We start from the raw sequence: 25,315 nt of genomic DNA, 5'->3' as shown, positions 1-25,315 counted from the left end.
AATTGTCTCTGAGCGAGGGCTGGGGTCAGGGAGTAGCCAGGACCAGGGGAGAAGGCATGGGAGAGAGAAGAAAAAGAGAGAAAGCAGAGAGGGGAAGGGGAAAGGAAGGGAGGGGAAGGGAGAGGGGAGGGGAGAGGAGAGGAGAGGAGAGGAGAGGAGAGGAGAGGAGAGGAGAGGAGAGGAGAGGAGAGAGCCCTGCACTGCACCTTTTCTGTTCCCTATTCTCTTTTGGTTTCTCTGATAATCTTTCTCTCCTTGCATAAAACACTTCCTTTCTGTGTGCCACAAATTTCCCATCTGTGACTTGGAGGTATGAAACCCACCATCCGGGAACGCCATGGGGGCCAAGGTAAAAGCAGGCAGGGGCCTAAAATAGAAATAGTTGGTGTCCCCTGTTCTCGATTTGAAAAGCAATGAATCCGTACATTGTCTAGCTCTTCGTTTTAGAAATAGACCTCATAACTCATTCTTTTCCTTAATGCGTGGGCCTTCAGCTCGACTCCATCACCGCCCAACCCCCAGGCCCCAGTCTCTCCTGCCAGCCTCTCTGTGCCCAGCTCACAAGGTTCATACTGGTGCGGCTGTAGCACGGTGCCCACAGTGCCTGGCACCCACTTCAGACGGCGGCTCCTGTGGCCACTGCTGGCTTCCCTTGTTGCGTTCATTCCCCTGCCAGGCGTCCGGGCGGGTGTAGGTCTCTGGGAGGACTTGGTGCCCACAGAGACCCAGGGGTCAGGGCTCAGGTGGCAGGTAGTGTCGTGAGCAGAAGATCAAATGTCCCAGTGCCTCTGAATGGGCCCTTGTGAAAAATTGATGTCCATCCTGGGTGGGGGGGGGGGGAGGTTGTGGGCTGGGGGCCCAAGGGCCTGAGGCTAGGGCCCATGGGCTGAGGTCACCTATGCTCAGTGCTGTAAGTCCTTCCTGAGCCCATCTTGGGGGTCTGATCCTCCCTGTGCTGGATGATGTGGGAGACAAGAGGATGACTCAGTCCTGACCAGGACCAACCCTCCATTGACTCCCTGAGGTTAGGGATAGAGGTAGTGATGGCCCTAATCAGACGTCACCATGCGCAGTCAGGGATGGCGTGAGGGGAAGCAGACGGGCTCTTGACGGCCTGAGGTAGTCATGGACAGTGTCCTGGAGGAGATACCACTGTACAAGAGCTACACCATTTAAACAAATATATTGTATTTATTTATTTGAGAGAAAGAGGCAGAGAGAGGGAAATAGAGAGAATGGATGCATCAGGACCTCCAGCCACTGCAAACGAACTCCAGATGCATGCGCCCCCTTGTGCACCTGGCTTACGTGGGTCCTGGGGAATTGAACCGGAATCCTTTGGCTTTGCAGGCAAACGCCTTAACTGCTAAGCCATCTCGCCTGCCCAAGCTAGACCATCTTGAAAATGGTCAGGGGTGAAGTGTGGCCACGGCCAAGTGCAGAATAAAGAGGCCGAGTACTTGGGAGGGACTGACTGATTGCGCTGGGCCTTAAGAGCCAGCCTTATGTCCTCAACCCAGAGTGCTCTGCAGGACTTTTGTCAGAGTGTGCCTTGGGCAGGCCACCTCAGACTGGGTCTCCGTGTCACCGACCAGAGTAGCCCTGAGCTGGGAAGGCAGAACACCAATCCTGGTCTTGCCGTGTGGCCTTGGGCAAGCCTCGGTCCCATCTCTAGGCTCCTTTGCCTATTAATCTAGTTAGTGTGACATCAAATGCACTTTGGGAGTTTGGAACATTGAGTGCTTCGGAAGTCTCTGGATGACAGTGACGGAGCACATGACAGCCGTGGTGATGACAGTCGCTGGTTGCACAGGACGGGCTGTGGCCAGAGGGACAGACGCCAGGGATGGTGTCTTCAAAGGAGGAGGGGCTGGGGCTTTGCGGGGGGCGGGGTGGGGGAGGGGAGTCCAGGCGACCCTGTGAGCTTAAGGCTGTGGGTGCTGGTTGTTCAGGGGTTCTCACCGGTGGTCTCTCCCTACAGAACGTCTGGCCTCTGGGCAGCAGGTGCTCTGACGGAGGATCATGGTCATTCTTCAGCCGGTGAGTTCTCGCCATGGCTCTAGCCTCTGTTGAGCGGCCCATCCTCCCCGTGCCACGCTGTCCTCCTGTGTGCTTAGCCGTGGGCAACCATTTTGGAGAGCTCCAACTTGGGCTTCAAGATCAAGCTGTGAAGCCTTTCCTTGCCTCTCGCAGGCCCAGTTTACAGGCTACCCCCTCCGGTGTGCCCATGGCAACTTCCTTATCTCACTGATGCCCCACTAGGCAGGAATAATGATTTACCCACCTTTCTTGAGCTCCAGGCGTTCCAGGCAGTGCAGTGGCGTGTATAAAGGGACAGCCTTAGGAAGCTCCTCCTGAAAGCAATTGGTAAGGCTATTTTAGGAAGTGCCTTGGGGACTGGAGAGATGGCTTAGTGGTTAAGGTGCTTGCCTGCGAAGCCTAAGGACAAAGGTTTGACTCCCCAGGACCCACGTGAGCCAGATGCACGTGGTGACACATGTGTCTGGAGTTCGTTTGCAATGGTTGGAGGCCCTGGTGCACCCATTCTTCCTCTCTTTCTTTCTCTCTGCCTCTCTCTCACATAAATAAATAAAATAAAATATTTCAAAAAGCAAGTGCCTTGGGCAGCAGTGAATGGGGCTGAAGCTCCCTGGAAAAGAGGCAGCGGAGCTAGTCCTCAGCTGAGCCTCGCAGTCCTTCTTCTCCTGCAACGCATTTTGTTCTCCGACCCTCAGTCCTTCCCCGTGACCAGTCTGAGGCTCTAATGAGCTTCTGGTCTCCAGACTAGAAGCCCAGGAATGTGGGCACCGAGCCAGGTGGGCCTGGCACAGGGCACTAGGGCTGTGATGCTGTAGCCTCCTGTTGTCCTGTGCCAGGAGTGGCCAACAGACTAGCCTTGGCTGCTGGCCCTAAGACCACATGGGGCCTGTGTGTGTGTGGACAAGGTGGACCGCAGGACAGGCTCAGGAAGACCTTCCATGCCCAGGGTTGAGAGCCTCTTCAAAGTCCCATCACACACAGCCAGGATGTGCATGAGTGTGTCAAGGCCAGTCACGGGGGCGGGTCGGGGGGGGGGGGCGGATAATGCATACAGCCTTCTCCAAAAGCAGGGCATGGGTCCTCCATGACCCCCAGGAGTGTTTCTCCCAGGGTCTTCTGAGACAGGCCCATGTGTGACTGGACACCCAGACCTTTCCCCTCCTGCCACTTCTGAATGGTTTTCCACCTTCCCCACCTGTTGAGGGGGCCTGTGTTGGGGTCTGCACAGGAATGGTGGCTCTTCCCATTCTCAGACAACATGCATCCTTTTATTTTTTAATTTTTTATTTATTTAGTTGAGAGCAACAGACACAGAGAGAAAGACAGATAGAGGAAGAGAGAATGGGCGCGCCAGGGCCTCCAGCCTCTGCAAGCGAACTCCAGATGCATGCGCCCCCTTGTGCATCTGGCCAACGTGGGACCTGGGAAACCGAGCCTCGAACTGGGGTCCTTAGGCTTCACAGGCAAGCGCTTAACTGCTAAGCTATCTCTCCAGCCCCATACATCCTTCTTTTATCGCCTCCCACACCTACCACCAAATATCCCAGATGGGCTCCATCTTGGGCTTCACTGCTGACTGGGAGGACCTTGGGCCTTACTCAGCCTTGCAGAACTCAGCTGCCCCGCTTGTAAAATGAAAAGGAAGGCGCCCCTTTGCCAGGGCGCAGCCGTGAGGCTCTGTGGGCCTGAGACGCTGTGTGTCCCCTCATCTGCTCCCTCCCTCCTCCTTTCTTCCCCTCCCTTCCCCAGCCCGGGCTTGCCCCTGGCTGTCTGGCTACAACCTCTCAGACCCCAGTGCAGCCTCCACTTCCCTGGGGAACCTCCCTGCTCCCCTCACCCTGGAGAACACACCACACTGCCTTCTCCTGGGCCTTCCTGGGCCCCTCTGGAACCCTAGAAATGAGAGGCAGCCCCCCTGCTCGGGAGTTGGAGCTCTGTGCTTGAGAGAACACCATCATCTGAATGCAGGGGCCGGCCTCTGATGCTCTCTAGCTGCGAAGCTGCAGGCAAATTGCTGCCGCCACATTCCACATCTGTGACAAAGGTCTGATGACAGCATCTATCCTGTAGGGATACATAACATGTCAAGCCAGGGCTTGGCAAGGGCCTCGAGAGAGGTCAGCGGCCACAGGGCCACTGACGGTGTCTGTAACACAGCTCCATGCTTTGTTATCTCGCTTGATTTGGTATGAAGAAATCTCAGGCGACCTTAAAGGATAGGATGGCTCTTATCTATGTGTAGGGTGACCTCATGAGGGACATATTAGTGGCAGACTCACCCATCTATCCTTTCCATCCACCCCCCCCCCGTCACCCCATTCTTCCTGAGCCAGGACAGGGTAACAGGCACAGGAGACATCTATACGATGATAAGCTGAGAACCCACCTATGGAAAAGCTTGCTCCTTTGAGAAGAGGTTCCAATTGGTCAAGAGTGGTATCCATAGCATTCTGTATATGGTCTAATTTTTTAAAAAAAAATTGGGGGACTGGAGAGATGGCTTAGCAGTGAAGTGCTTGCCTGTGAAGCCTAAGTATCCCAGTTCGAGGCTCAATTCCCCCAGTACCCACATAAGCCAGATGCACAAGGTGGCACATGCATCTGGAGTTTGTTTGCAGTGGCTGGAGGCCCTGATGTGCCCATTCTCTATCTCTGTCTCTCTGTCTCTTTCTCTCTCTGCCTGTCACTCTCAAATAAATAAATAAATAAATAATTTAAAAATTTTTTGTTTATTTTTATTTATTTATTTGAGAGCAACAGACAGAGAGAGAAAGAGGCAGATATATAGAGAGAATGGGCGCGCCAGGGCCTCCAGCCACTGCAAACGAACTCCAGACACGTGCACCCCCTTGCGCCACTGGCTAACTTGGGTCCTGGGGAATCGAGCCTTGAACAGGGGTCCTTAGGCTTCACAGGCAAGTGCTTAACTGCTAAGCCATCTCTCCAGCCCATATTGATTTCATTTTATTTCAAAGAAGGTATGGGGCGGGGACCTCTGTGCTCATCCCATAGGTGACAAAACTGAGACTCAGATGGGGACATTGAAACCTAAGCTGGGTGGGTCTGGGCCCAACAGGGAGCCATGACGCTGAGGGAGGAGTCGACAGTGAGTAAGGCTCCAGGAGGGGCTGATAGGCGGGGCACAGGATGAGACCAGGACTAGGTCCAGGGCCTGGGGGAGAAGAGGGTAGAATGGTGTTTGCATGACATAACTAGGTTCTTTGCTGGGGGCCCCTGTGGTACTATGAGAATACCCTTTGTATTTATGGCCTCAAGAGTTGAAAAAGGGGGCTTGGGGATCCCTGCTCCCTCCAACCAGCTCTCACCCACCCATCCATCCTGCAAAGTCCCCCTTGAGGCAGGACACCAAAGATGCAGAGAGCAAGTGACTATTCTCTGCTCTGGGGTAGTTTTCAGAACGACGGGTGTCTGGGAACAGAACCGTGACAGCCAGATTGTAGCAGTGGTGGGGGAGGGGAACAACGGTGGGAGGAAGCCTGGGTGGCTGGTAGCAGAGAAGGCTGTGAGGCTACCACAGGGGAGCCCCTTGGGAGCATGTGGGGACCGAGGTTTCAGGGAGGACGAGCCCAGCAGGGTGGAGACAAGGACCCAGGGTATGAACAAGGACCAAAGCTCTGTGGCACACCCGCCACTTCTTTGAGGACCTCAGGGAGGCTTTGTTTTGTTTTTTTTTTTTGCTTCAGTCTGACATGATTTCCTTGCTCTGTGAGGGGTGAGGGACCATGGGAACCTGGTCCAGATATTCAGGCAGAAGGAGGTTTGAGGCTTAAGTATGGGCTGCCACCTATGGCTGGCTCAGTGCTTTTAGTAAACACATAACACTCTCTTTTGTCTCTTGTAACAATTTTTGACCTTGACCCTGTTGGTCTGATATTAATGTGCACACTCAGCTCCCTTCTGGGCACTATTTTTTTTAATTTTTATTTATTTATTTATTAGAGACAGAGAGAGGGAGAGAGAGAGAGAGTGACAGAAAGAGAGTGAGAATGGGCACACCAGAGCCTCTAGCCACTGCAAACGAACTCCAGATGCGTGCGCCACCATATGCATCTGGCTTACGTGGGACCTGGAGAATCGAACCAGGGTCTTTAGGCTTCGCAGGCATACGTCTTAACCGCTGAGCCATTTCTCCAGCCCTTCCGGTCACTATTTGCCTGTAATACTATCCGTGTCAAGTCTTTTCCCTTTGAACTCTGCACGTTTGGGTCTCAAGCGAATCTCTTGCAGCCAGCCTGTAGCTGGATCAGCGTTCTTATTCTGTCTGCCAATCTCTACCTTTCAGCTGATGTAAAGTGCACTTAACATGTGAGGAAATTCATTACTGCAAAGAACTTTTGTGCTCAGATCATGTATCTCAGGCTGACCTGAGACTTGCTATGTAGCCAAGGATGACCTTGAATTTCTGATCATCTTGTCTCCGCCTCCCAAAGTGTTGGGATTACACATGTGTGCAGCTACACTGGTTTCTCTGGTGCTGGGCATCGAACCTGGGCTTTGCTCACGTTAGACAAGCTTTCTACCAGCTGAGCTACATCCCAGTCTCCTGCTAAGGACTTCTACTGCTTGGCTATTTGCTTTCTATATGCCATATAACTTCCTCTCATAACTCTTTATTTTTTGGTTTTATTTGGTTTATTTTTATTTATTTATTTATTTGAGAGTGACAGAGAGAGAAAGAGAAAGACAGAGAGAGAGAGAGAGAGAGAGAATGGGGTCTCCGGCCACTGCAAATAAACTCCATATGCGTGTGCCCACTTGTGCATCTGGCTAACACGGGTCCTGGGGAATCGAGCCTCAAATCGGGGTCCTTAGGCTTCACAGGCAAGTGCTTAACCGCTAAGCCATCTCTCCAGCCCTCTTTTTTATTAATTCACTATTTATTTGAGAGATGAGAAGGCACACCAGGGCCTTCAGCCATTGCAAATGAACTCCAGATGCCTGCACCACCATGTGTATCTGGCTTTATGTGGGTACTGGGGAATCGAACCTGGGTCCTTTGGCTTTGCTGACGAGGGCGTTAGACACTAAGCCATTTCTCCAACCCTCAACTCTTCTAAGTTTGACCTTTATTTTTGTTTGTTTTCTTTGCTAAAGATCTGTTTTGATTCTTTTCTTTAAGAGTTTTTCATGGGCTGGTGAGATGGCTTAGTGTTTAAGGTGCTTGCCTATGAAGGCTAAGGACTCATGTTCTAATTTCCAGGTCCCACATAAGCCAGACACACAAACAGATACAAAAACACAAGGTTGTACATGCGCACAAGGAGTTTGATTATAGGGGCTGGAGGCCCCTTGATGTGCCAGTTCTCTCCCCCAACCTCACATTTAAAAAAAGGCCAGTTTGCTGGGATTGCCTTAAAAAAAAGTTTTTCATATGTATATGTTCTTCCTTAATGGTTTCCTTTGGGGTTAAAAATAACATCTGAGGGCTGGGGAGATGGCTCAATGGTTAAGACACTTGCCTGCAAAGCCTAATGACCCAAGCTTGATTCCCCAGTAACCACATAAAACCAGCTGTACAAAATGGTACATGCATCTGGAGTTTGTTTGCAGCAGCTAGAGGCCTTGCCTTGAAAAGACAAAATAAACAAGTAAATAAAAGTAACATCTGAAATTTATCACAACATAAAGGCCAACTTAACTTCAATAGCAGATGAAAAGTATGTTTCTTTATAGCTCTATCTTTCCCCCTCCATGTGATCACAAATTATATCTTTGCACATTGTATGGAGAATAGATTCATCATTACTTTATGAATTTTTCTTTTAAATCACAATGGACAAAAGATATACCAAGAGAACAATAGTACTGGCTCTTATCTTATCCTATGTTGTTATGGTTTTTGTTGGTTTGTGCTGGGGATTGAAACCAAGGGTTGTGCATGCTAAATCCTGCTTTTATCAGAGTTCCTTTTCTTTATATGACTCCAGCAGAGAACTCTTGGTTAACAACTTTTTTCTTTTAGCCATTCTTTTTCCCCCCTTGAGACAAGGTCTTGGTAATGTAGCTTGAGCCAGCCTTGAATTCACTAGGTCACCCAGACTGGTGTTGAACTCTTTTTTTTTGTTTGTTTATTTTATTTTTTTTATTTCTTTGAGAGTGACAGACAGAAGGAGGCAGAGAGAGAGAGGGCAAGAAAATGGGCACACCAGAGCCTCCAACCACTGCAAACAAACTCCAGATGCATGTGCTCCTTTGTGCATCTGGCTAACGTGGGTCCTGGGGAATCGAGCCTTGAACTGGGGTCCTTAGGCTTCGCAGGCAAGTGCTTAACCCCTAAGCCATCTCTCCAGCCCTGGGGTTGAACTCTTAATCCTCCTGCCTCAGCCTTCTAGGTTTTGATATTACAGGGTCAGCTGTCACACCTGGGCTTTTTCTTTTCTCAACACTCCAGGTGTATCTTACCCCTGCTTTCTGGCTCTGTGGTTTCTGAAGAAAATTAGTTATACTCACAAGAAGGAAGGGATCCTGGTGTATTAGGTGTCCCCTCTCTCTTGTAACATTTTTCTTTCTTTGAGGTAAGGTCTCGCTCCAGCTCAGGCTGACCTGGAATTCATTCTGTAGTTTCAGGGTGGCCTCAAACTCACAGCAATCCTCTTACATCTGCCTGCTGAGTGCTGGAATTAAAAACATGCACCATGCCCAGATTTTTTTGTAGTTTTTTTAAAAAAATATTTATTTATTTACAGAGAGAATGGGCATGCCAGGGTCTCCTGCTGCTACAAACAAATTCCAGATATATGCACCATTTTGTGCATCTGGCTTTATGTGGGTACTGGGAAGTTGAACCTGGGTCCTTAGGCTTTACAGGTAAGCACCTTAAGCACTAAGCCATCTCCCCAGCCCTCTTGTAGCCTTTTAAAAAGGTATTTATGCTTTTTTTGAGACAAGGTCTCATGTGGCCCAGGTTGGCCTCAAATTTGCTATATAGGTAAGATTGACCTTGAACTGTTAGAAATTGTGTGTATGTGTGTGTGCGCGCGCATGCGCACGTGTGTGTGCGTGTACGTGTGGAGGTCTGAGGACAACCTCAGAGCGTTCGTCCTCTCCCTCCATGCTGTTTGAGACAGGGTCTCCCTTGTTAACTTTGTTTTTCCTGCTTTACTTCCTGTGCATCAGTGTAGCTGGCCGGGAGCTTTTATTTTATTTTATTTTATTTTTATTTATTTATTTTTTGGTCTTTTGAGGTAGGGACTCACTCTAGCCCAGGCTGACCTGGAATTCACTATGTAGTCTCAGGGTGGCCTTGAACTCACGGTGATCCTCCTACCTCTGCCTCCCGAGTGCTGGGATTAAAGGCGTGTGCCACCACGCCCGGCGCCCAGGAGCTTTTAGATTCTCCTGTCCCCGCCTCCCGTTGCTGTAAGTGCTCTGGGACAACAGATACGTGTGTTGCTTCGTGTCAGGTTTTATATGGGTTTGGGAGGGTCATCAAGCTCAAGCTGGCAGGCTTGCAATCAAGCGTCTTTAACAGCGGAGTCATTCCCATTCCCACCACCCCCCCATCTTGAACTTCTGATCCTCCTGCCTCCACCTTCTCAGCATGTACTGCTGGGGATTGAACCCAGGCCTTCGTGCGTGCCAGGAAAGCGCTCTACAGACTGAGTCACATTATCTTTTGTAGATTTTGAACCATCCAGTCCTTACTATTGTGGAGTGGACCTGTTCCTCAAGCCCAAGGGGTCCTGATGCACACAGGGTCAGGCTCCCAGCACTGCTGGGCCAATCCAGAGGCCTCCCTTTAGCCACCAGACCCACTTTCTGCTTGGCCCCGGCTCCTCTTCCTGGAATACTCTTCCCCTCATGAAGACCTAAGAGATCACGGCAGCAGCCTCCCTTGATGATGTCACCCAGTAGCAATCATTAAGCTCACAACATTTGCTCAAACAGGCACTAATCAGTGTGGGGGAAGACACAGCTTAACCTGTGAACCCCACAAGACCTTCCGAGGTGCTATTATCCTGTCACTGACATATGTGGAAACAAAGGCACCCCACGTGGGGGGGGGGCTTGCCCAAGGAGCACAGTGTGTGTGGCCAAACAGGATTGGACCTAAGCGGTCTAGTTCCAGAGTCCAGCTCTGGTGGCCTCTCGGCGCCTGTCCATCTCTTATCCTTTATCCGGTAGTGCTTCCTTATCTGTCCCTGGGCCTGTTCATCCCACCAGGCTGGGAGCTCAAGGACTTGTCTCCTTAGAGTGGCCCCTGTGCGCTGATCTGAGCCTGTACTCAGCAGAGGCTAGAATTATGAACAGATGGAAAATGCTGGTGAGTCCATCATTATCCCTTCTGGGGTCCATGAGCTGGCAGGGAGAGGTGCCCTGGCCCTGGGCTTGATGAGGTTAGAAGGGCTGTCTGAGAGCAACAGGATTCCAGAGGGAGGGAGGGGAGGAGGGAAGGAGTCTGTGGCTGCCTAGCTTTGTGCCAGGCGGCAGAGCTCTGAGTCCCTGAACCTGGGCGGGGGATGGACGGGCCGAGCCTTGTTAGCTCTGAACTGTCTGTAGCAGTCCTGTCTCCTTTCTGGCGCTTCTCCTACTCTGTGGTTTGTGGGCGAAGTAGCTGGGTTTCTGGGGTTCCAGACCATGCAGAGGGCCCCAACTGGAGACAGGGGGCTTGGAGCCCAGCCGAGACAGAAGAGCGGAGGAGGACCGAAAAGCAAGGAGAGGGCCAGATGGAGAGCTGGGTCTGGGTTGTCGCTGCCTTCTGGGTAGGACTGTGATCTCCTATACTCACAGACAAGCCCAAACTTGAGCGTGGCAGAGTCCTTTCTCTTTCTTTCTCCCTCCCTCTCTCTCTCTCTTTCTTTCTATGAGCCAGACGGGGGGAGGGGGGGGGCGCGGGAGAATGGGCGTGCCAGGGCCTCCAGCCACTGCAAACCAACTCCAGACACATGTGCCACCATGTGCAGCTGGCTTATGTGCGACCTGGAGAATGGCACCTGGGTTCCTAGGCTTTGCAGGCCAGTGCCTTATCGGCTAAGCCACCTCTCCAGGCCCAGGGTAGAGTCCTAAGCCAGGAAGGGATGACAGGAGAGTCCAAGGGACCGTCCCCACCCCGCAGGCTGTAGCTGCTCTTCCAGATCCCAGGGGCTGGACGGGGAGGACCAGGCTGACTTTTCAGCGCCTGTCCTCCAAGACATAATTTACATCCTCTGGCTCGCTCGCCGGAAGTAGCCACAGGGGACCAGAAGCCCCTTCCCCTTTAAGTCCCCCAACTTCTCAGAGTTTACTGAGTACTCTTTCCACAGCAGCCTCGCGTTTCTTTAAAAAAAAAAAAAAAAGACTGAGTTTTCTCCCAAAGGGTTGCCAGGGCTGCGATCCCACAAAAGCGCCCCGGGCTGTGTGTGTGTGTGTGTGTGTGTGTGTGTGTGTAGGGGGGGCGTCGGGGGTCCCGACGAGGGAGGAGGGGGTCTTGGCGGTGCGACGCCCCCTCCCCATCGTGCCAGTGCCGGGGAGTCACCTAAGCCGCGGTTGCCATGGGCCGGTGGCAGATGGCCGGGTTTAGGGTTCCGGGGCTGGCGGGCGGGCGGGATTAGGTGAGCTGGGGAGCCCGCGTCGCCGCGTGCGGCCGTCGCTGCAGACCTGAGCCGCCATGGAGCCCCCCAGCAGCCCCGCCGAGCCTGCCCCGCAGCCCGGCAAGTGGGCGCTGGTGCGCAACCTGAACCAGGCGCTCAAGACCTTCGCGGTCATGCCGGTGAGACCCGGGCCCTGGGGCGGGGGGTGGGGGGGGAGGAGGGCCAGGCCGCCTGGGCCACTGACCCCCACCGCTGCTCAGAACCAGGCAGGCCGCCGGAGCTGCAGGTGCGAAGAGGCGCGCAGCCCTAGGATGCTGCGTGGCACCTGTGGCTCCCCCACCCCCGTGACCCCTCCCCGAGGCATGAACTTGACCTCAGTTGCGCCAGGGCGGGGGGGGCGGGGAGGGGAATGTGCACCTAGAGAACCGGGAAGACAGGGAGGAGGGACAGATCGGAGTAGGCCAAGTATCAGGACAGAAACAAAATTCCCAGCTTTTTAAAATTTGCGTTTGGTTTTTGGAGGTAGGATCTCACTCTGGCTCAGGCTGACCAGGAAGTCACTATGGAGTCTCAGGGTGGCCTCGAACTCACGGCGATTCTCCTACCTCTGCCTCCCGAGTGCTGGGATTAAAGGCGTGCGCCCCCACGCCCGGCAAGAATTCCCAGTTTTTGCTGGCATCCACAGCACCGGAGGTGCATCCGCCCACCTTAGCTGGCTCCCCTACCACCAAAGGTTACCAAGGGGATGCTGTTCGCGGCTCTTATGTGTCTGTGGCAGGATACTGGTTCCCCTTCCCATCTGTGAAGAATATGGGGAGGGGGGCAAGCTGTCTTAATTCAGCTCCTGTCATTCTACAAAGAGGGATGGAGCCCCAAGCCCCAAACCTGAGGAAGGAAAAGCAGAGGAGGAGCTTAGGCACCTGGGGGCGGGGGATTCACTTAGATCTGCCAGTGCCTGGACACCCAGCAGGAGGGCAGACCGCAAGCACGTTGCATTTTCCTGGGTCATTCATCTTCACAAGAACCAACTCCTTCCTTTTTAAGCCTGGTGAATACTGAGGCCAAACGACACCAAGCAGTACCCCAAGTCACAACATCAGTGGCAGAGCTGGGATTAGAACCCACGCCCTGGGGCTGGGGAGATGGCTCAGCTGTTAAAAGTGCAAAGCCTGGGCTAGAGAGATGGCTTAGTGGTTAAGCACTTGCCTGTGAAGTCTAAGGACCCCGGTTCGAGGCTCGGTTCGCAGGATCCATGTTAGCCAGGTGCACAAGGGAGCACACGCATCTCGAGTTCGTTTGCAGTGGCTGGAAGCCCTGGCGCGCCCATTCTCTCTCTCTCTCCCTCTATCTGTCTTTCTCTCTGTGTCACTCTCAAATAAATAAATAATTTAAAAAAAATTAAAAAAAAAAGTGCAAAGCCTGCCTCCAGAATGCGCATCCAATCAGATGCACAAAATGGTGCATGTATCTGGAGTTCAATTGCAGTGGCAGGAAGCCCTGGTGCGTCAATGCTCATTCTCATGTAAATAATTTAAAATATAAAAAAGAAAGAAAGAAGAGAACCCACTTCTCTAGGATTGAGTTCATTGTGGCCATGTGCTGGTTTCCTGGAAGGAGGTCCCATTGGGGTTTTGGATGCCTGAATTTGAAAATATTCTGATGGGACCAGCCCAGGAAGTCACCACTCTGCGGCTGGGAACCTGCTCAGGTGGCAGGGCGTGGGGGATGGGGGAGTTGTGATCCAAATAGTTGACTGCCAAAAAGACCCAAGTCATGCAGCCACACTGAAGCCTGTGCCATATCCCAGTTGACATTTCTAGCTCTGACTCTCCCAGCTTGTCCGTCACTGACCTGATGAGGGACTGTACCAAGTCCCCTTCCTTCTTTGGGCCTCAGTTTCCTTGCCTATAGAACGGAGACCCTTGCCTCCTTATGATCAGAGGACTTTGCCTGGGCCGCGGGAGCGTCCTCCTCGGAAGCTGTTAACCTTTAGATTTCTCCCTGACGCTTCCTAGTTGACATCTGAAGTTCTGATTTGAAGCAGAAATACTTGTCACTGCCCTCCGGGTGACAGCCCAAGGTTAGAAGTGTAGTCACTTCTGCTTGCTGTGTGGCTTTGAGCACCAAATGCAACCTCTCTGAGCCTCCTTTTCCTCCTCACTAAAGGCGTCTTATCTTGATTATTCTACGTTCATCTCAGTGGGGAAAATATTTTGTGTGCCAGGTCCTGTGTGGAGCCGGCGACTCAGGGAGACCTGGCTCTCTGGTTGTCCTCAGTCTAGGTTTCCAGTGTATCTTTGGGGCCAGGAGCTGCCAGGCCAGGAGGCCTATCTGTGTTTAGGGCTGAGCCTACAGGATGCTGGGGAAAAGCCACAGCTTTGGCGTTGCTTATGTTCTTGGTTTACCACAAAGCAGCTGTGACAGTGGGGACACTTTGTAGCCTCTTTGAGGACATAGAGGCTGTGGAATCCTCAACCCGAGGGTTCTCTTAAAGGGCCACTAAAACAATTAATTTCAGAGCTGAAGAGATGGCTCAGTGGTTAAAGGTGCTCATTTGCAAAGCCTGATGGCCTGGGTTGATGTTTCTAGTACCTACATAAAGACAGTTGCACAGAGTGGCAAGAGGTCCTAGCATGACCATACCCACTCTCTGTTTCTTTCCCTATCTCTCAAAGAAAGAAAAGAAAGATAAGGAAAAAAGAGAGAAGGAGGAAGGAAGGGAGGGAGGGAGGAAAGAAGGAAAGAAAGAAGAAAGGGAGAAAAAGACATTAATTTCAGAATTTGCTACTGGCATGGTGGAGGGTTCCATAGAGCAGTGTCCTGGCATGAAGCCTGGTTGGCTCACAGTGGCTGTGAGTCACCACTATGTCCCCTCCCCCATACGCTGGGAGCCACCTCGTCAACCCAGGGGTCTTTTACTCTCTCTCCCTATTATTCTATCTTTCTATATGGTGTGCATGTGTGTGTATGTGGACACACGCGTATGTGCGTGCATATGTGCACATGTGTGTGCGTGATGTGGAAACCAGAAGTCAAAGCTGAGTGTCTTCCTTAGTCACTCTCCACTTTGTTTTAATTTTTATTTATTTATTTATCTGCAAATAGAAAGAGAGAAAGAGAGGAGAGACAGAATGGCATGCCAGGGCCTCTAGCTGCTGCAAAAGAACTCTAGATTAGCGTGCACCACCTTGCGCATCTGGCTCTACGTGGGCACCGGGGAATCAAACCCGGGTCGTTAGGTTTTGCAGGCACGCACCTTCATTGCTGAGCCATCTCTCCAGTACTTCCCTTTGTTTTTTGAGCGAGCTCTCTCACTTAACCAAGAGATCACCAATTTGGCTAGACTCGCTGGCTAGCAAGTCCTAGAGATGCGTCTGACTTCCACCTCCCCAGTGCTGAGGTTTTGGGCACACACCGCTGTGTCGGGCTGTTACGTGGATGGCGGGGATCCTCATCTCACACGTTCAGAACAAGCACTTTACCCACTCAGTCATCTCCCCTCCCCACCCCACCAGGAGCCTCTCATATAAACTCCCCACTCTTCTCTCCTCCCCTCCTCACACATTCCCATTCAGTTTTTTAAAAATTTTTATTTGAGAGCAACACAGAAAGAGGGAGAGAGAGAAAGAGAGAGAGAATGGGCGCTCCAGGGCTTCCAGCCTCTGCAAACGAACTCCAGATGCGTGCGCCCCTTGTGCATCTGGCTAACGTGGGTCCTGGGGAATTGAGCCTCGAACCAGGGTCCTTAGGCTTCACAGGCAAGCGCTTAACCGCTAAGCCATCTCTCCAGCCCCTCATTCCTTCTTACACACAGCCACATGCTCTTGAATACGTTCATACACACACACATACACACACCAACCTTTTCTCTCTCATTGAGGCTTCTTCCAAGCCAGGCTCTGGGGAGCTACAGGTGAGAGATTGGGACCAGTCCTCTCCTCCTTGGCGCGATGACAGGCTGCGGGTGAGGCTAGGGCTGAGGTGCCAGTGGTGGGACTCCATTCTTCACCCAGCAGCCCGTAGGGAAGTTATCAAAATGAAACCCTGGGGCAGGGACTGTAGTTGCCAGAATGCTTGTCTATATGCACGAAGCCTCGAGTCACGTCCCTGGTACCACATAAACCAGATGTGACGCGGAGGAAGGAGGATCAGACGTTCCAGGTCGCCCTTGGCTGCGTGGGAGTTTGAGGCCAGCCTGAGCTAGAGACCCTTGTTAGAGAAAAAGAAGAGAGAGAGGAGCTGAGGGAAGAGCTCATCGTGTATGTCTGTGTGGACAGGGACGGGTGACCAAGGACAGGTGAGCGGGGACTGGTCTGGGACTGAGCAGCTGTGAGATGAAAGGGGCGGAAAAGCAGCTGGGGAGGCCCCGGCCTGTGGCGTGGATGCTCAGCGAACTTGAGCTCTGAGCTCCCGTCTGGACCTGATTATCTTTCTTGCTTTTCTGGGATCAAGCTTGCTCTCCCTAGCATGCACTCCCTCCATTCCTATGCATGAGCCAAGACCTGCCATGGTTCTGGTGGAAGAAGGGGCCTAAAGCATTCATGCATTGGTCTTGGACTTCAAGCCTCCCTCCCCACCCCACTGAGAAACAAGAAAACTGAGGCTCAGCGCCTGGGACCCAGGTTCATAGACTCCTGGCCCAGAGCTCTTCCTCCTAGGCCTTGCACAATGGTCCATTGTAAGTCACTTTAATCAGCTGTTACATTTCTAGCTACTATTTGATATGAAGTTATGTATTTGTTAGAATGCTTAGTTCTCCCACATTCCTATAGCATTTGGGACCTCCCCCAAAAGAATACAGTTTAGTAGGATTAGAATAATTGCTCTCTACACAAAGCAGGGGGCACTGTGGCATCTTATCCCAGCCTAGCAAAAAGTGGTCTATCTGGAGGAACCAATGGCTGGAATGAAGAGATGGAGCCTAAAATGTTTGCCATAGTCTGGGTCCCCTCTTTAAGGCCAGGAAGATGTGGTTTGGTGTTCAAAACCATGTGTAGGTGCATGAAGGCCTGTACAGCCACCAGAAACCGTGGATGGGGCTGCACTGGAGGCCACCCTGCTGCGTGGCTGCCTGCTCCTCTCCCCAAGCTTCAACTCACCCATTTGGAAGTGGGAAACAAGAAGGGGAGTAAGTTGGGGCTGGAGAGTTGGCTCAGCAGTCAAAGCTCTTGTAAAGCCTGATGAGTCAGGTTCAATTCCTCAGTACCCACATAAAGCCAGATACACAAAGTTGGTGCATGCATCTGGAGTTTGTTTGCAGTGGCCAGAGGCCCTGGTGCATCTATTCATTCTCTTCCTCTCTCTCTGCAAATAAATAATAAATGAAATAATTTAAAAAAGAAAGAAAGGAGGCCTAGGGAGATTTCTCAGTAGTTAAGGTGTTTGTCTGCAAAGCCAGAGGACCCAGGTTGGATTCCCCAGGACCCATGTAAGCCAGAAGCACAAGGTGGCACATGCGTCTGGAGTTCGTTTGCAGCAGCTTAGAGGTCCTAGTGCTCCCATTCTCTCTCTCTCTCTCTCATATAAATTTTAAAAAGAAAGAAAGAAAGAAAGAAAGAAAGAAAGAAAGAAAGAAAGAAAGAAGGGAAGTCCGGCTCTGCCCAGGGCCAGGTGCCACAAGGTTCTCGGTTGATTTGGATCCCCCCTTTTTTTCTTTCTGACTGAGGCTCCAAGCCTCAGTGTTGGCAAAGAGAGAGTGCCAAGAGGGCGCCCAGCTGGATCTCTCTCCCACAGGGGGACTATGTGTGGATGGACCTGAGGTCAGGGCAGGAGTTCGACGTGCCCATCGGGGCTGTGGTGAAGCTCTGTGACTCCGGGCAGATCCAGGTGGTGGACGATGAAGGCAACGTGAGTAACCTCCCCTGCCCGCCCTGCCCTGCTCTGGGGAGGCCATGGTGACAAGTAGCTGGGGCAGGAAGTGACCAGGAAGTGCTGTCCCTCCTCCACTGCTGTAGCAAAAGGTCCTTCCCGCTGTACTTGTCTGCACATTTACACTGGTGTTGCAGGCCATTCTGGGGTACTGGGAGTGAAAGACATGGGGGGGGGAGGGGCTCCTCCATGTGGCTCAGGGGATTTGGGACCAAACAGCTCATCTTCCAATCCCATCCCACTCCCTTACTAGCTCTGCAACCTTGGTCAAAGACTCCTCTCTCTTGAGCCTCAGTTTCCTCCATGGCGAGGTTGCTGGCCATTTGAGTCCACACATATAGAGCAGTCAGTGCAGCCGGTGCCTGTCTAAAATCCCAAGTCTCACTCTCTTGGCTGATAGCATTGACTCCAGTATCCGCCCTGGCTCTGTCCAAGGGATGAATCCAACAGACCAACCCTTGATTTCTAGTGGCTCAAAAGGAAAGGGCCCCAGCAAGTGTAAGCTTGACAGGCAGCGATGGGGTGTTCCGAGGGAGAGAGGCAAAGGTGTGAGGTCAGGGCCTGCCACTGAGGAGGCAGACAGTCTATATGAGAACCTGGAGGGCAGCTACGGGGCCTCAGTATATGTCTGTGGCATATGTGCATGCATGTGCCTGCATATGTATGTGCCTTGTACACATGTATGTGCACATGCCTATGCATGTATGTGCATATGTGTGTGCAAATGTGTGCCTATGTATGTGGTACTAGTGACACATAGATACGAAACAGAGCCCAGGGTTGCAGCATGTCAGGGACATGAAAGACTCAAGTAGAGTCAATTTAGCATAACTGGAATTGTGTCCAGTACTGACTGAGCCTGGTGGTAGGGACCGAGGTGAGCCAAGGCCCCTGTCTTAGATCCTACTCTGGGGGACAGCCAGGGAACACAGGCTGAAGTGGCTGGAGGCAAAAGGTTGTGCTGGGATGGAGAGAAGGCTTAGTAGTTAAAGTGCTTACCTGCAAAGCCTGAGGACGTACGTTCAAGTCTCCAGATCCCACCTAAGCCGAACGCACAAGGTGACGCAAGCACGCAAGGTGGCACATGCGCACAAGATGGCTCAAGCGTCTAGAGTTCAGTTGCAGTGGCTAGATACCCTGGTGTGCCAATTCTCTCTCTCATTTAAAAATACAAAAAAACGGGGGTGGGGGTGCTGGAGAGATGGCTCAGTGGTTAAGGCGCTTTCCTACAAACTCCAGCAATCTGAGTTCAACTCCCCAGTGCCCACATACAGCCAGAGGCACAAAGTGGTGCATGCATCTAGAGTTTGTCCGTAGTGGCTGGAAGCTCCAGTGTGCCCACCCTGACAATCTCTCTTCTCTCTCTCTCTCTTTCTCTGCTTGTAAATAAATAAATTATTTAAAAAATATAAAAAAAATAAGAAAAGGTTCTGCTGGGTCAGGAAGCCATGAAGCTAGGCTCTAGATGTGGGGGCAGGATGCCACTGGTAACTGGAGCCCTCACATGCCACCCCCCAGGGCTCTTGCCCCAGATTCTGTCTCAGGATTCTCATGACATCTGTGCAAGACAGGTCAGGCCATAATTTTGAGCCCATGGGGAGACTGAGGCACTCCTGAAGACCACGTGGTGTGACACACAGCTCATAAATGATGGTGCTGGGATTAGAATCCACGGCCTCTGGCTTCCCCATGTGGACTTCTGATGTCAGTGTCCTAGTGGCAACTGCGAGACTCAGGTTCAAGGGCCTGCGGTACCCCCCTTCTTCCTAGGCTCCTGAAACTCTGGGAACTCCGTGAGGTTGCGTCACTGGGGGTGGGCAGCGCAGGGCTGGGCTGGCAGCAGCCAGGCTCGTGAGTCTACTGGAACCCCGGGGATGGAGACAGAGACTGTGCCCAGGAGTTTGAGTTTCACCTGGGTCAGGTTGCATGTCAGATGGTGTCCCGTAGCTCTGTGTCACCAGATCCCGAAGGTCCCTTCCTACCCTGCCCCCTAAGGCCCTGAGGGTGGGGGGGCTGCTGGAGGGGGAAAGGCATGACGGGCTGAAAGTAGATGGGGGGACAGGAGAGAGAGGCTGGGGCTTGCCTCACTGGGCCCTGCTTTCTGTCTCCTTCCCCTCTGCACACACCAAACCATCCTCCCCTCCCCTCCCGACCCTCCCACCGAGTCCAGCATTTGGAGAGCTGGGACCAAGCAGAGTTAGCGATGTCCAGGGCGGGCTCTCCGAAGTGCTCTGCTGTGGGACAGGTGGCTGCTCCAGCGATCACCGGAGTTCAGTCTTCTGCCTCTGTGCAGGCCAGCAGGACATTCTCACAGCTGCCTGCTAGGGTCATCTCCCCCACTTCAAAGCACCTGATCCCCAGTGCAGCCCCAGGCTGCTCTTCCTTGGAAGTGTCCCCAGTCCCCGAAATTATCCGTAACGTTTCTCTTTGTCTCTCTCCTTTTGTATAGCTCTCTCTCTCTCTTTCCTCCTCTGTCTTTCTCTCATTCCAGACCAGGCCTTGGCTCTTGCCCTGGTTACACTTTAGTTCCTGTCATGAGAGTGGGTGGTGGACATTGACCTTCAGGGCAGCTCTCAATGCGACGTCCTCCCACACAGGAGGGGGAGATCTCGGCCTGGCCAGTCATTCTCTCCCCAATCTGACTTTCACCGTGAAACAATTCTCCACTTCTCTGCTGTGGGATGTTATGAAGCACAAATTGTCTTTATAACACGGAGGTTCAAATCCTCACCCCAGAACTGGCTGAGATGTCCCAGAGCCCAGCACCATGCACACCTGGCAGAACAGACTCTCCAGTTGTCCTTATTCCTGCTTTCTGGTGAGGTCCTGGAGGCCCAGGCTGGTGACATGGGGGACACGGGCTCCCGTGTTGTGGCAACTGAGCCTTCTTAGCCTCTGTGCTGTATTGTCTCAGGAAGAGTTGTGGGGCTGGGGGGTGGGTGGGGCAAGGGGACAGGAAGAGCCACCCAGGGGCCCTGTCCCCTCTGGCTCCATGCAGGGGCCAGGGGCAGAGTCCAGGAGTGAGACAGGCAAAGGGAATTTTCCAAATGGATCGGTGTTATCGGGGTGCTTGTGCCGGAGGAATGTTCCACCCGGTGCTGGAAAGTGCAGGTCAGTCCTTCACCTCACCGCTTAGCCCCTTATGCCTCCCAGGCAGCCGCGCGAGGGCCTGGCCTGGATCAAGTTCCCCTGCCAGTGGATCATGGAATGCCAGGACGTTGGAGTGGGACTCTAGCCTGCCCTGCTATGACCCCTCCGAGCAGATGGGTGGGCCATCACCCTACTACAGGAGGCAGGGCCAGGCCAGGAAGAGAGAGAGAGAGAGAGAGAGAGGGAGAGGGAGAGGGAGAGGGAGAGGGAGAGGGAGAGGGAGAGGGAGAGGGAGAGGGAGAGGGAGAGGGAGAGGGAGAGGGAGAGGGAGAGGGAGAGGGAGGGAAGGAATGAATGTGGACAGGATGAGGCAGCCCAGAAACCCATTGAAGGGGTAGCTAGTCAGTACCAAGTGACCAGATGGATGGAGACGGTGGGGGTAGGTGACAAGGACCAAGGCCAGATTTCTTCTAGTGTCTCCTGTTGGGGTTGGTGATGCCAGAGCAGAGCCAGAGGAGGTGCAGGTGTGGGGGAGATGGTGACACACGTGTCCCATCTACAAGTCTGAGGGACAAATCTGGGAGGTGACAGAGAGGTTCCCCTTCTCCCACAAGTCTCTCCGGTGCTGGCAGTGGGAGCTGGAGGGCTGTCGCTTCGGGAGTCTGCGTATGGAAGAAGGTTTCAGGCCCAGCACTCCTGGGAAACTAGGTGTTGTGGTCTGGGTCGCATTGCTGGTAGAAATCACCCAACCAAGAGCAGCTCCTGGGAAAAAGAGATTTATTTTGGCTTACAGGCTCGAGGGGAAGCTTCACGATGGCAGGGGAAAATGATGGCATGAGCAGAGGGTGGACATCACCCTCTGGCCAACATAAGGTGGACACAGCAACAGGAGGGTGTGCCAAAAACTGGCATGGGGAACCTGGCTATAAAGCCCATAAACCCGCCCCCAACAATACAATCCCTCCAGGAGGCATTAATTCCCAAATCTCCATCAGCTGGGAACCTAGCATTCAGAACACTTAAGTTTATGGGGGACACCTGAATCAAACCACCACACTAGGGTTTTGTAAGATACCCAAGGATACCTTCCCAGATTCCCATGTCTGCCACCTGCTGGCTGCCGGGAATGCTGCAGAGGAGAGAAGTGTTGCTGGGAAGCAACAAACATCCTGGTGTCCACCTCACTGCCCACATAAAGTTCTCTGGTTCTGTCGCCACTGCCCAGAGCTCGGCACCCACATCAGCCTCAGAGGTGCTGTTTTTGCTGGCCTCTGGGCCTGCCCTTTCTTCCTCATTCACACTCATGTCTACGTAAGTGCATGTAGATACATACACACATAGATATGTATATATATTTGATGTGGGTGGGGCATGTGTATATATATGGTATATGCATGTGTGTGTGTGTGCAGATGCACACACCCCGTGTGCAATCATGAGGGGGCAAAGAAGGATATCAGGGGGCCTTGGTAATCACTTCTCTGCCTTATTTCCTTGTGACAGGATGAACCTGGAGCTCTTCATCTTTTTAGGCTAGACTGCACCAGTACGCCCCGACAAGCCTCCTGTCTCCACCTCCCTCAGCAGTGGGGTTACAGGCGTGTGGAGGCTCGCTTGGCTTGTTACCTGTTGTGCTAGGGTTCAAACTCAGGTCCTCATGAAGGCACAGCAAGCACTCTTACCCACTGAGCCATCTTCCCAGCCCCTGTGTCCCCGCATCTGACAAAGGTAGTTTTCTCCTTGTAGCTTGTTCACAGTAGCTCCCTCATCAGTTCTCTGCCATACTGTGGGTGATCTAAAATAACTTCTTTTTTTAAAAAAATATTTTATTGTTATTTATTTATTTATTTGACAGAGAAAGAGGGAGAGGGAGAGAATGGGCGTGCCAGGGCCTCCAGCCACTGCAAACAAACTCCAGATGCTTGCATCCCCTTGTGCATCTGGCTAACATGGGTCCTAGGGAATCGAACCTGGGTCCTTTGGCTTTGCAGGCAAACACCTTAACCACTAAGTCATCCCTTCAGCCCTACAATGACTTCTTTTTTAAAAAATTTTTATTAACAACTTCCATGATTATAAAAAATATCCCATGGTAATACCCTCCCCCCCCCATTTTCCCCTTTGAAATGCCATTCTGCATTATTTCCCCTCCCCATCTCAATCAGTCTCTCTTTTATTTTGATATCATGATCTTTTCCTTCTCTTATGATGGTCTTGTGTAGATAGTGTCAGGCACTGTGAGGTCATGGATATCCAGGCTAAAATGACTTCTTTTTAAAAGACACTTTTTAAAATTTATTTGAGAGAGAGAGAAAGAGAGAGAGAGAGAGAAAGGTAGAGAATGGGTGCACCAGGGCCTCCAGCCACTGCAAATGAACTCCAGATGTATGCGCCACCTCGTGCATCTGGCTTACGTGAGTCCTTTGGCTTTGCAGGCAAGTGAATTAACCGCTAAGCCATCTTTCCAGCCCCTACAATCAATTCTTATGTATTTATTTACCAGAGCATGTTTTTTGAAACTACACCATCTAACTCCAGTTATCATACTTTCCACTCTGTCCTTCAAAGTGATGGGGGGGGTGATCCCCTCAATGACGGTCATTGAGGGGAGGCAAAGGCCCTGTCTTATTCTCCTAAGTCTATGGAAAGATCCCACAGCAGGAGGACAGCTACTTTGATGGGTGGGAGCCAGCTTTGCCATTCCAGAAATGCCAACTTGGCCAGTCTGGTCTATATAGTCAGGGCTGATCCTCTGGCCAGGGTTGGTCACACAGACCCAGGGTTCCCACTCCTCCGTAGCTCCTTCTCACACCGCTTATAGCCTGAGCCCAGGAGCGCTGGCTGACTGGAGGTACTGTGCCATCCACAGGAACACTGGATCTCCCCACAGAATGCCACGCATATCAAACCCATGCACCCCACCTCGGTGCACGGCGTGGAAGACATGATCCGCCTGGGCGACCTCAATGAGGCGGGCATCCTGCGTAACCTGCTCATCCGCTACCGTGACCACCTCATCTACGTGAGTTCGGTCCCCGGCTGCCCCGCTGCCCTGGCAGCCAGGCCCTTCTGGGACTTGGCCCCCTCAGCGGCTGTCCTGGGGAGCACAGCTCACCTGGGCAGCTGGACCTTAGGCTCCTCCCCGCAGCCCAGGGCTCCACTGGCTCCTGCAGGGGGTGGTTAGGCAAAAGTTGTCCTACTGCGGGGTCACGATCTCTGTTGGCCTGGAGACCGTGGAGGCCAGTGCTGCTGGGGACAAGCTTAGCCCTTTGCTGTGGGTGGGGGACCCGGGGGCTGCTGTCCTATGGGTATTGCTGTGAGGTGGTGGCTGGCCCCAGGTCTTCAAGGAGGACCTAACATGTGGGTGTTCTCAGGAGGGAGAAGGAGGAGCTAATGCTCATCACAGTAGAACGAGCCAGCCCACACCTCCACGTGCAAAAGCCACTCAATTTTAGCTGAAAGGCCATGAAGTAGTTCTGTGTGGAAACTCGAGGGCAAATAAAGCCAGCTAGGATGGTAGCGGTCCAGGAAGTGGCTCACATGAGGCAGAAAGCACACCCTAGACAGAGATGGTCTATAGGGTCTTCCGTGATTCCCAAACCCCGTAAGGACAATTAAGGGTTCCACAGGGCTTCTGTTTATGTGGGTCCCGTATGCTGACACTTACCTGATCAGAAATTAAAGCTGAACATTTAAAATATTTATTCATTAAAATTAACCACAAGTGGGGCTGGAGAGATGGCTTAGCGGTTAAGGTGTTTGCCTACAAAGCCAAAGGACCCAGGTTCGATTCCTCAGGACCCACGTAAGCCAGATGTACAGGGTGGCGCATGTGTCTGGAGTTCATCCGGAGTGCCTGAAGTCCCTGGTGCACCCATTCTGTCGGTCTCCCTATCTGCCCCTTTCTCACTCTCAAATAAATAAATGAAAAATTAAAAAAAATAATAACCACAATAAGCTAGGTGTGGTAGCTCTTGCCTATAATCTCAGCACTTGGGAAGTGGAGGCAGAGGCAGGAGACTGGCTCCAAGGTTGAGACCAGTCTGGGGTACACAGCAAGTTCCAGGCCAGCTATGGCTCCATAGTGAGACCCTGTCTAAAACAAACACCACCAACCACAAAATAATCCATCATAGGTCAACAGATTTTAGGAAAAAATAACTATATTAGAGGACATTACTTTACACGTTTCTCAGGGCCTGTTTTGTAAACGCCAACTGGGTTTCATGTCTACTTCCCTTGTGGCCAGATGTGTGCTCACTTGGACCATAGCAGAACATCTGCTCTCACACACTTGTAGGTTAAACAAGAAGACCTTAAAGACTTCTTAAGATGGTCTCAGGGACCCTCAGAGGCCTTTGGTCCACATTCAGAACTGCTCTAGTCCAGTAGCCCCATTGTACAGATAGAGAAGTTGAGACCTGCCGGGTTTACACAGGCCCAGAGCTTTGTGTTGGTGGGGGGGGGGTGTCACTGCATGCTTCTGGCTTAGCCTCACCCACAGACAGCTCGGGTCAGAGATTGGGGGTGCAAGAAGAAGCAGGGGTCTCTAAGCAGACAGTAGTAGGTGGTGCTCTCCAGTGTGGGAATGGGTGCCCGAGAGAAGCCATCTCCACAGGCTCTGCAGGAGCTCTGACATGTGGTGTCAGAGGGTGCTGGGGGAGGCCGCCCTCAGAAAGGACACTGAGGGACCCGGCTAGCAACAGAGTGACAACTCCACTTAGGGTGTCAGTTGAGAAGGAGAGCCATAGCTTCAGGAATCCAAGGGAGTTTGGATGTTGTCGCCA

The 25,315-nt window shown here is 52.3% G+C and overlaps 1 protein-coding gene across 6 annotated transcripts in view; it reads left to right on the top strand.

Moving 5' to 3' along the window:
- The window catches only part of Myo7a (myosin VIIA), a 91,347-nt gene that overhangs the window by 378 nt on the left and 65,654 nt on the right, over positions 1-25,315 (top strand). Inside the window, exons 2-4 of one of the 6 annotated variants that reach the window (XM_045145460.1) lie at positions 1,982-2,040; positions 17,304-17,417; positions 23,398-23,550. In XM_045145460.1, the coding sequence (XP_045001395.1) occupies positions 2,023-2,040; positions 17,304-17,417; positions 23,398-23,550 (285 nt within the window). In that variant the 5' untranslated portion in view covers positions 1,982-2,022. Of the gene's footprint in view, positions 1-1,981; positions 2,041-10,274; positions 10,325-11,714; positions 11,750-17,303; positions 17,418-20,153; positions 20,257-22,031; positions 22,257-23,397; positions 23,551-25,315 lie in introns of those variants that run through there. The other 5 variants (XM_004656248.3, XM_004656249.3, XM_045145461.1 and 2 more) reach the window with 5 other exon arrangements.

The sequence above is a fragment of the Jaculus jaculus genome, chromosome 3 (assembly GCF_020740685.1).
Source record: "Jaculus jaculus isolate mJacJac1 chromosome 3, mJacJac1.mat.Y.cur, whole genome shotgun sequence".
Lineage (NCBI taxonomy): Eukaryota > Metazoa > Chordata > Mammalia > Rodentia > Dipodidae > Jaculus > Jaculus jaculus.
Note: the sequence above shows the minus strand (reverse complement) of the source record. Positions and strands in the feature narration are given on the sequence as shown.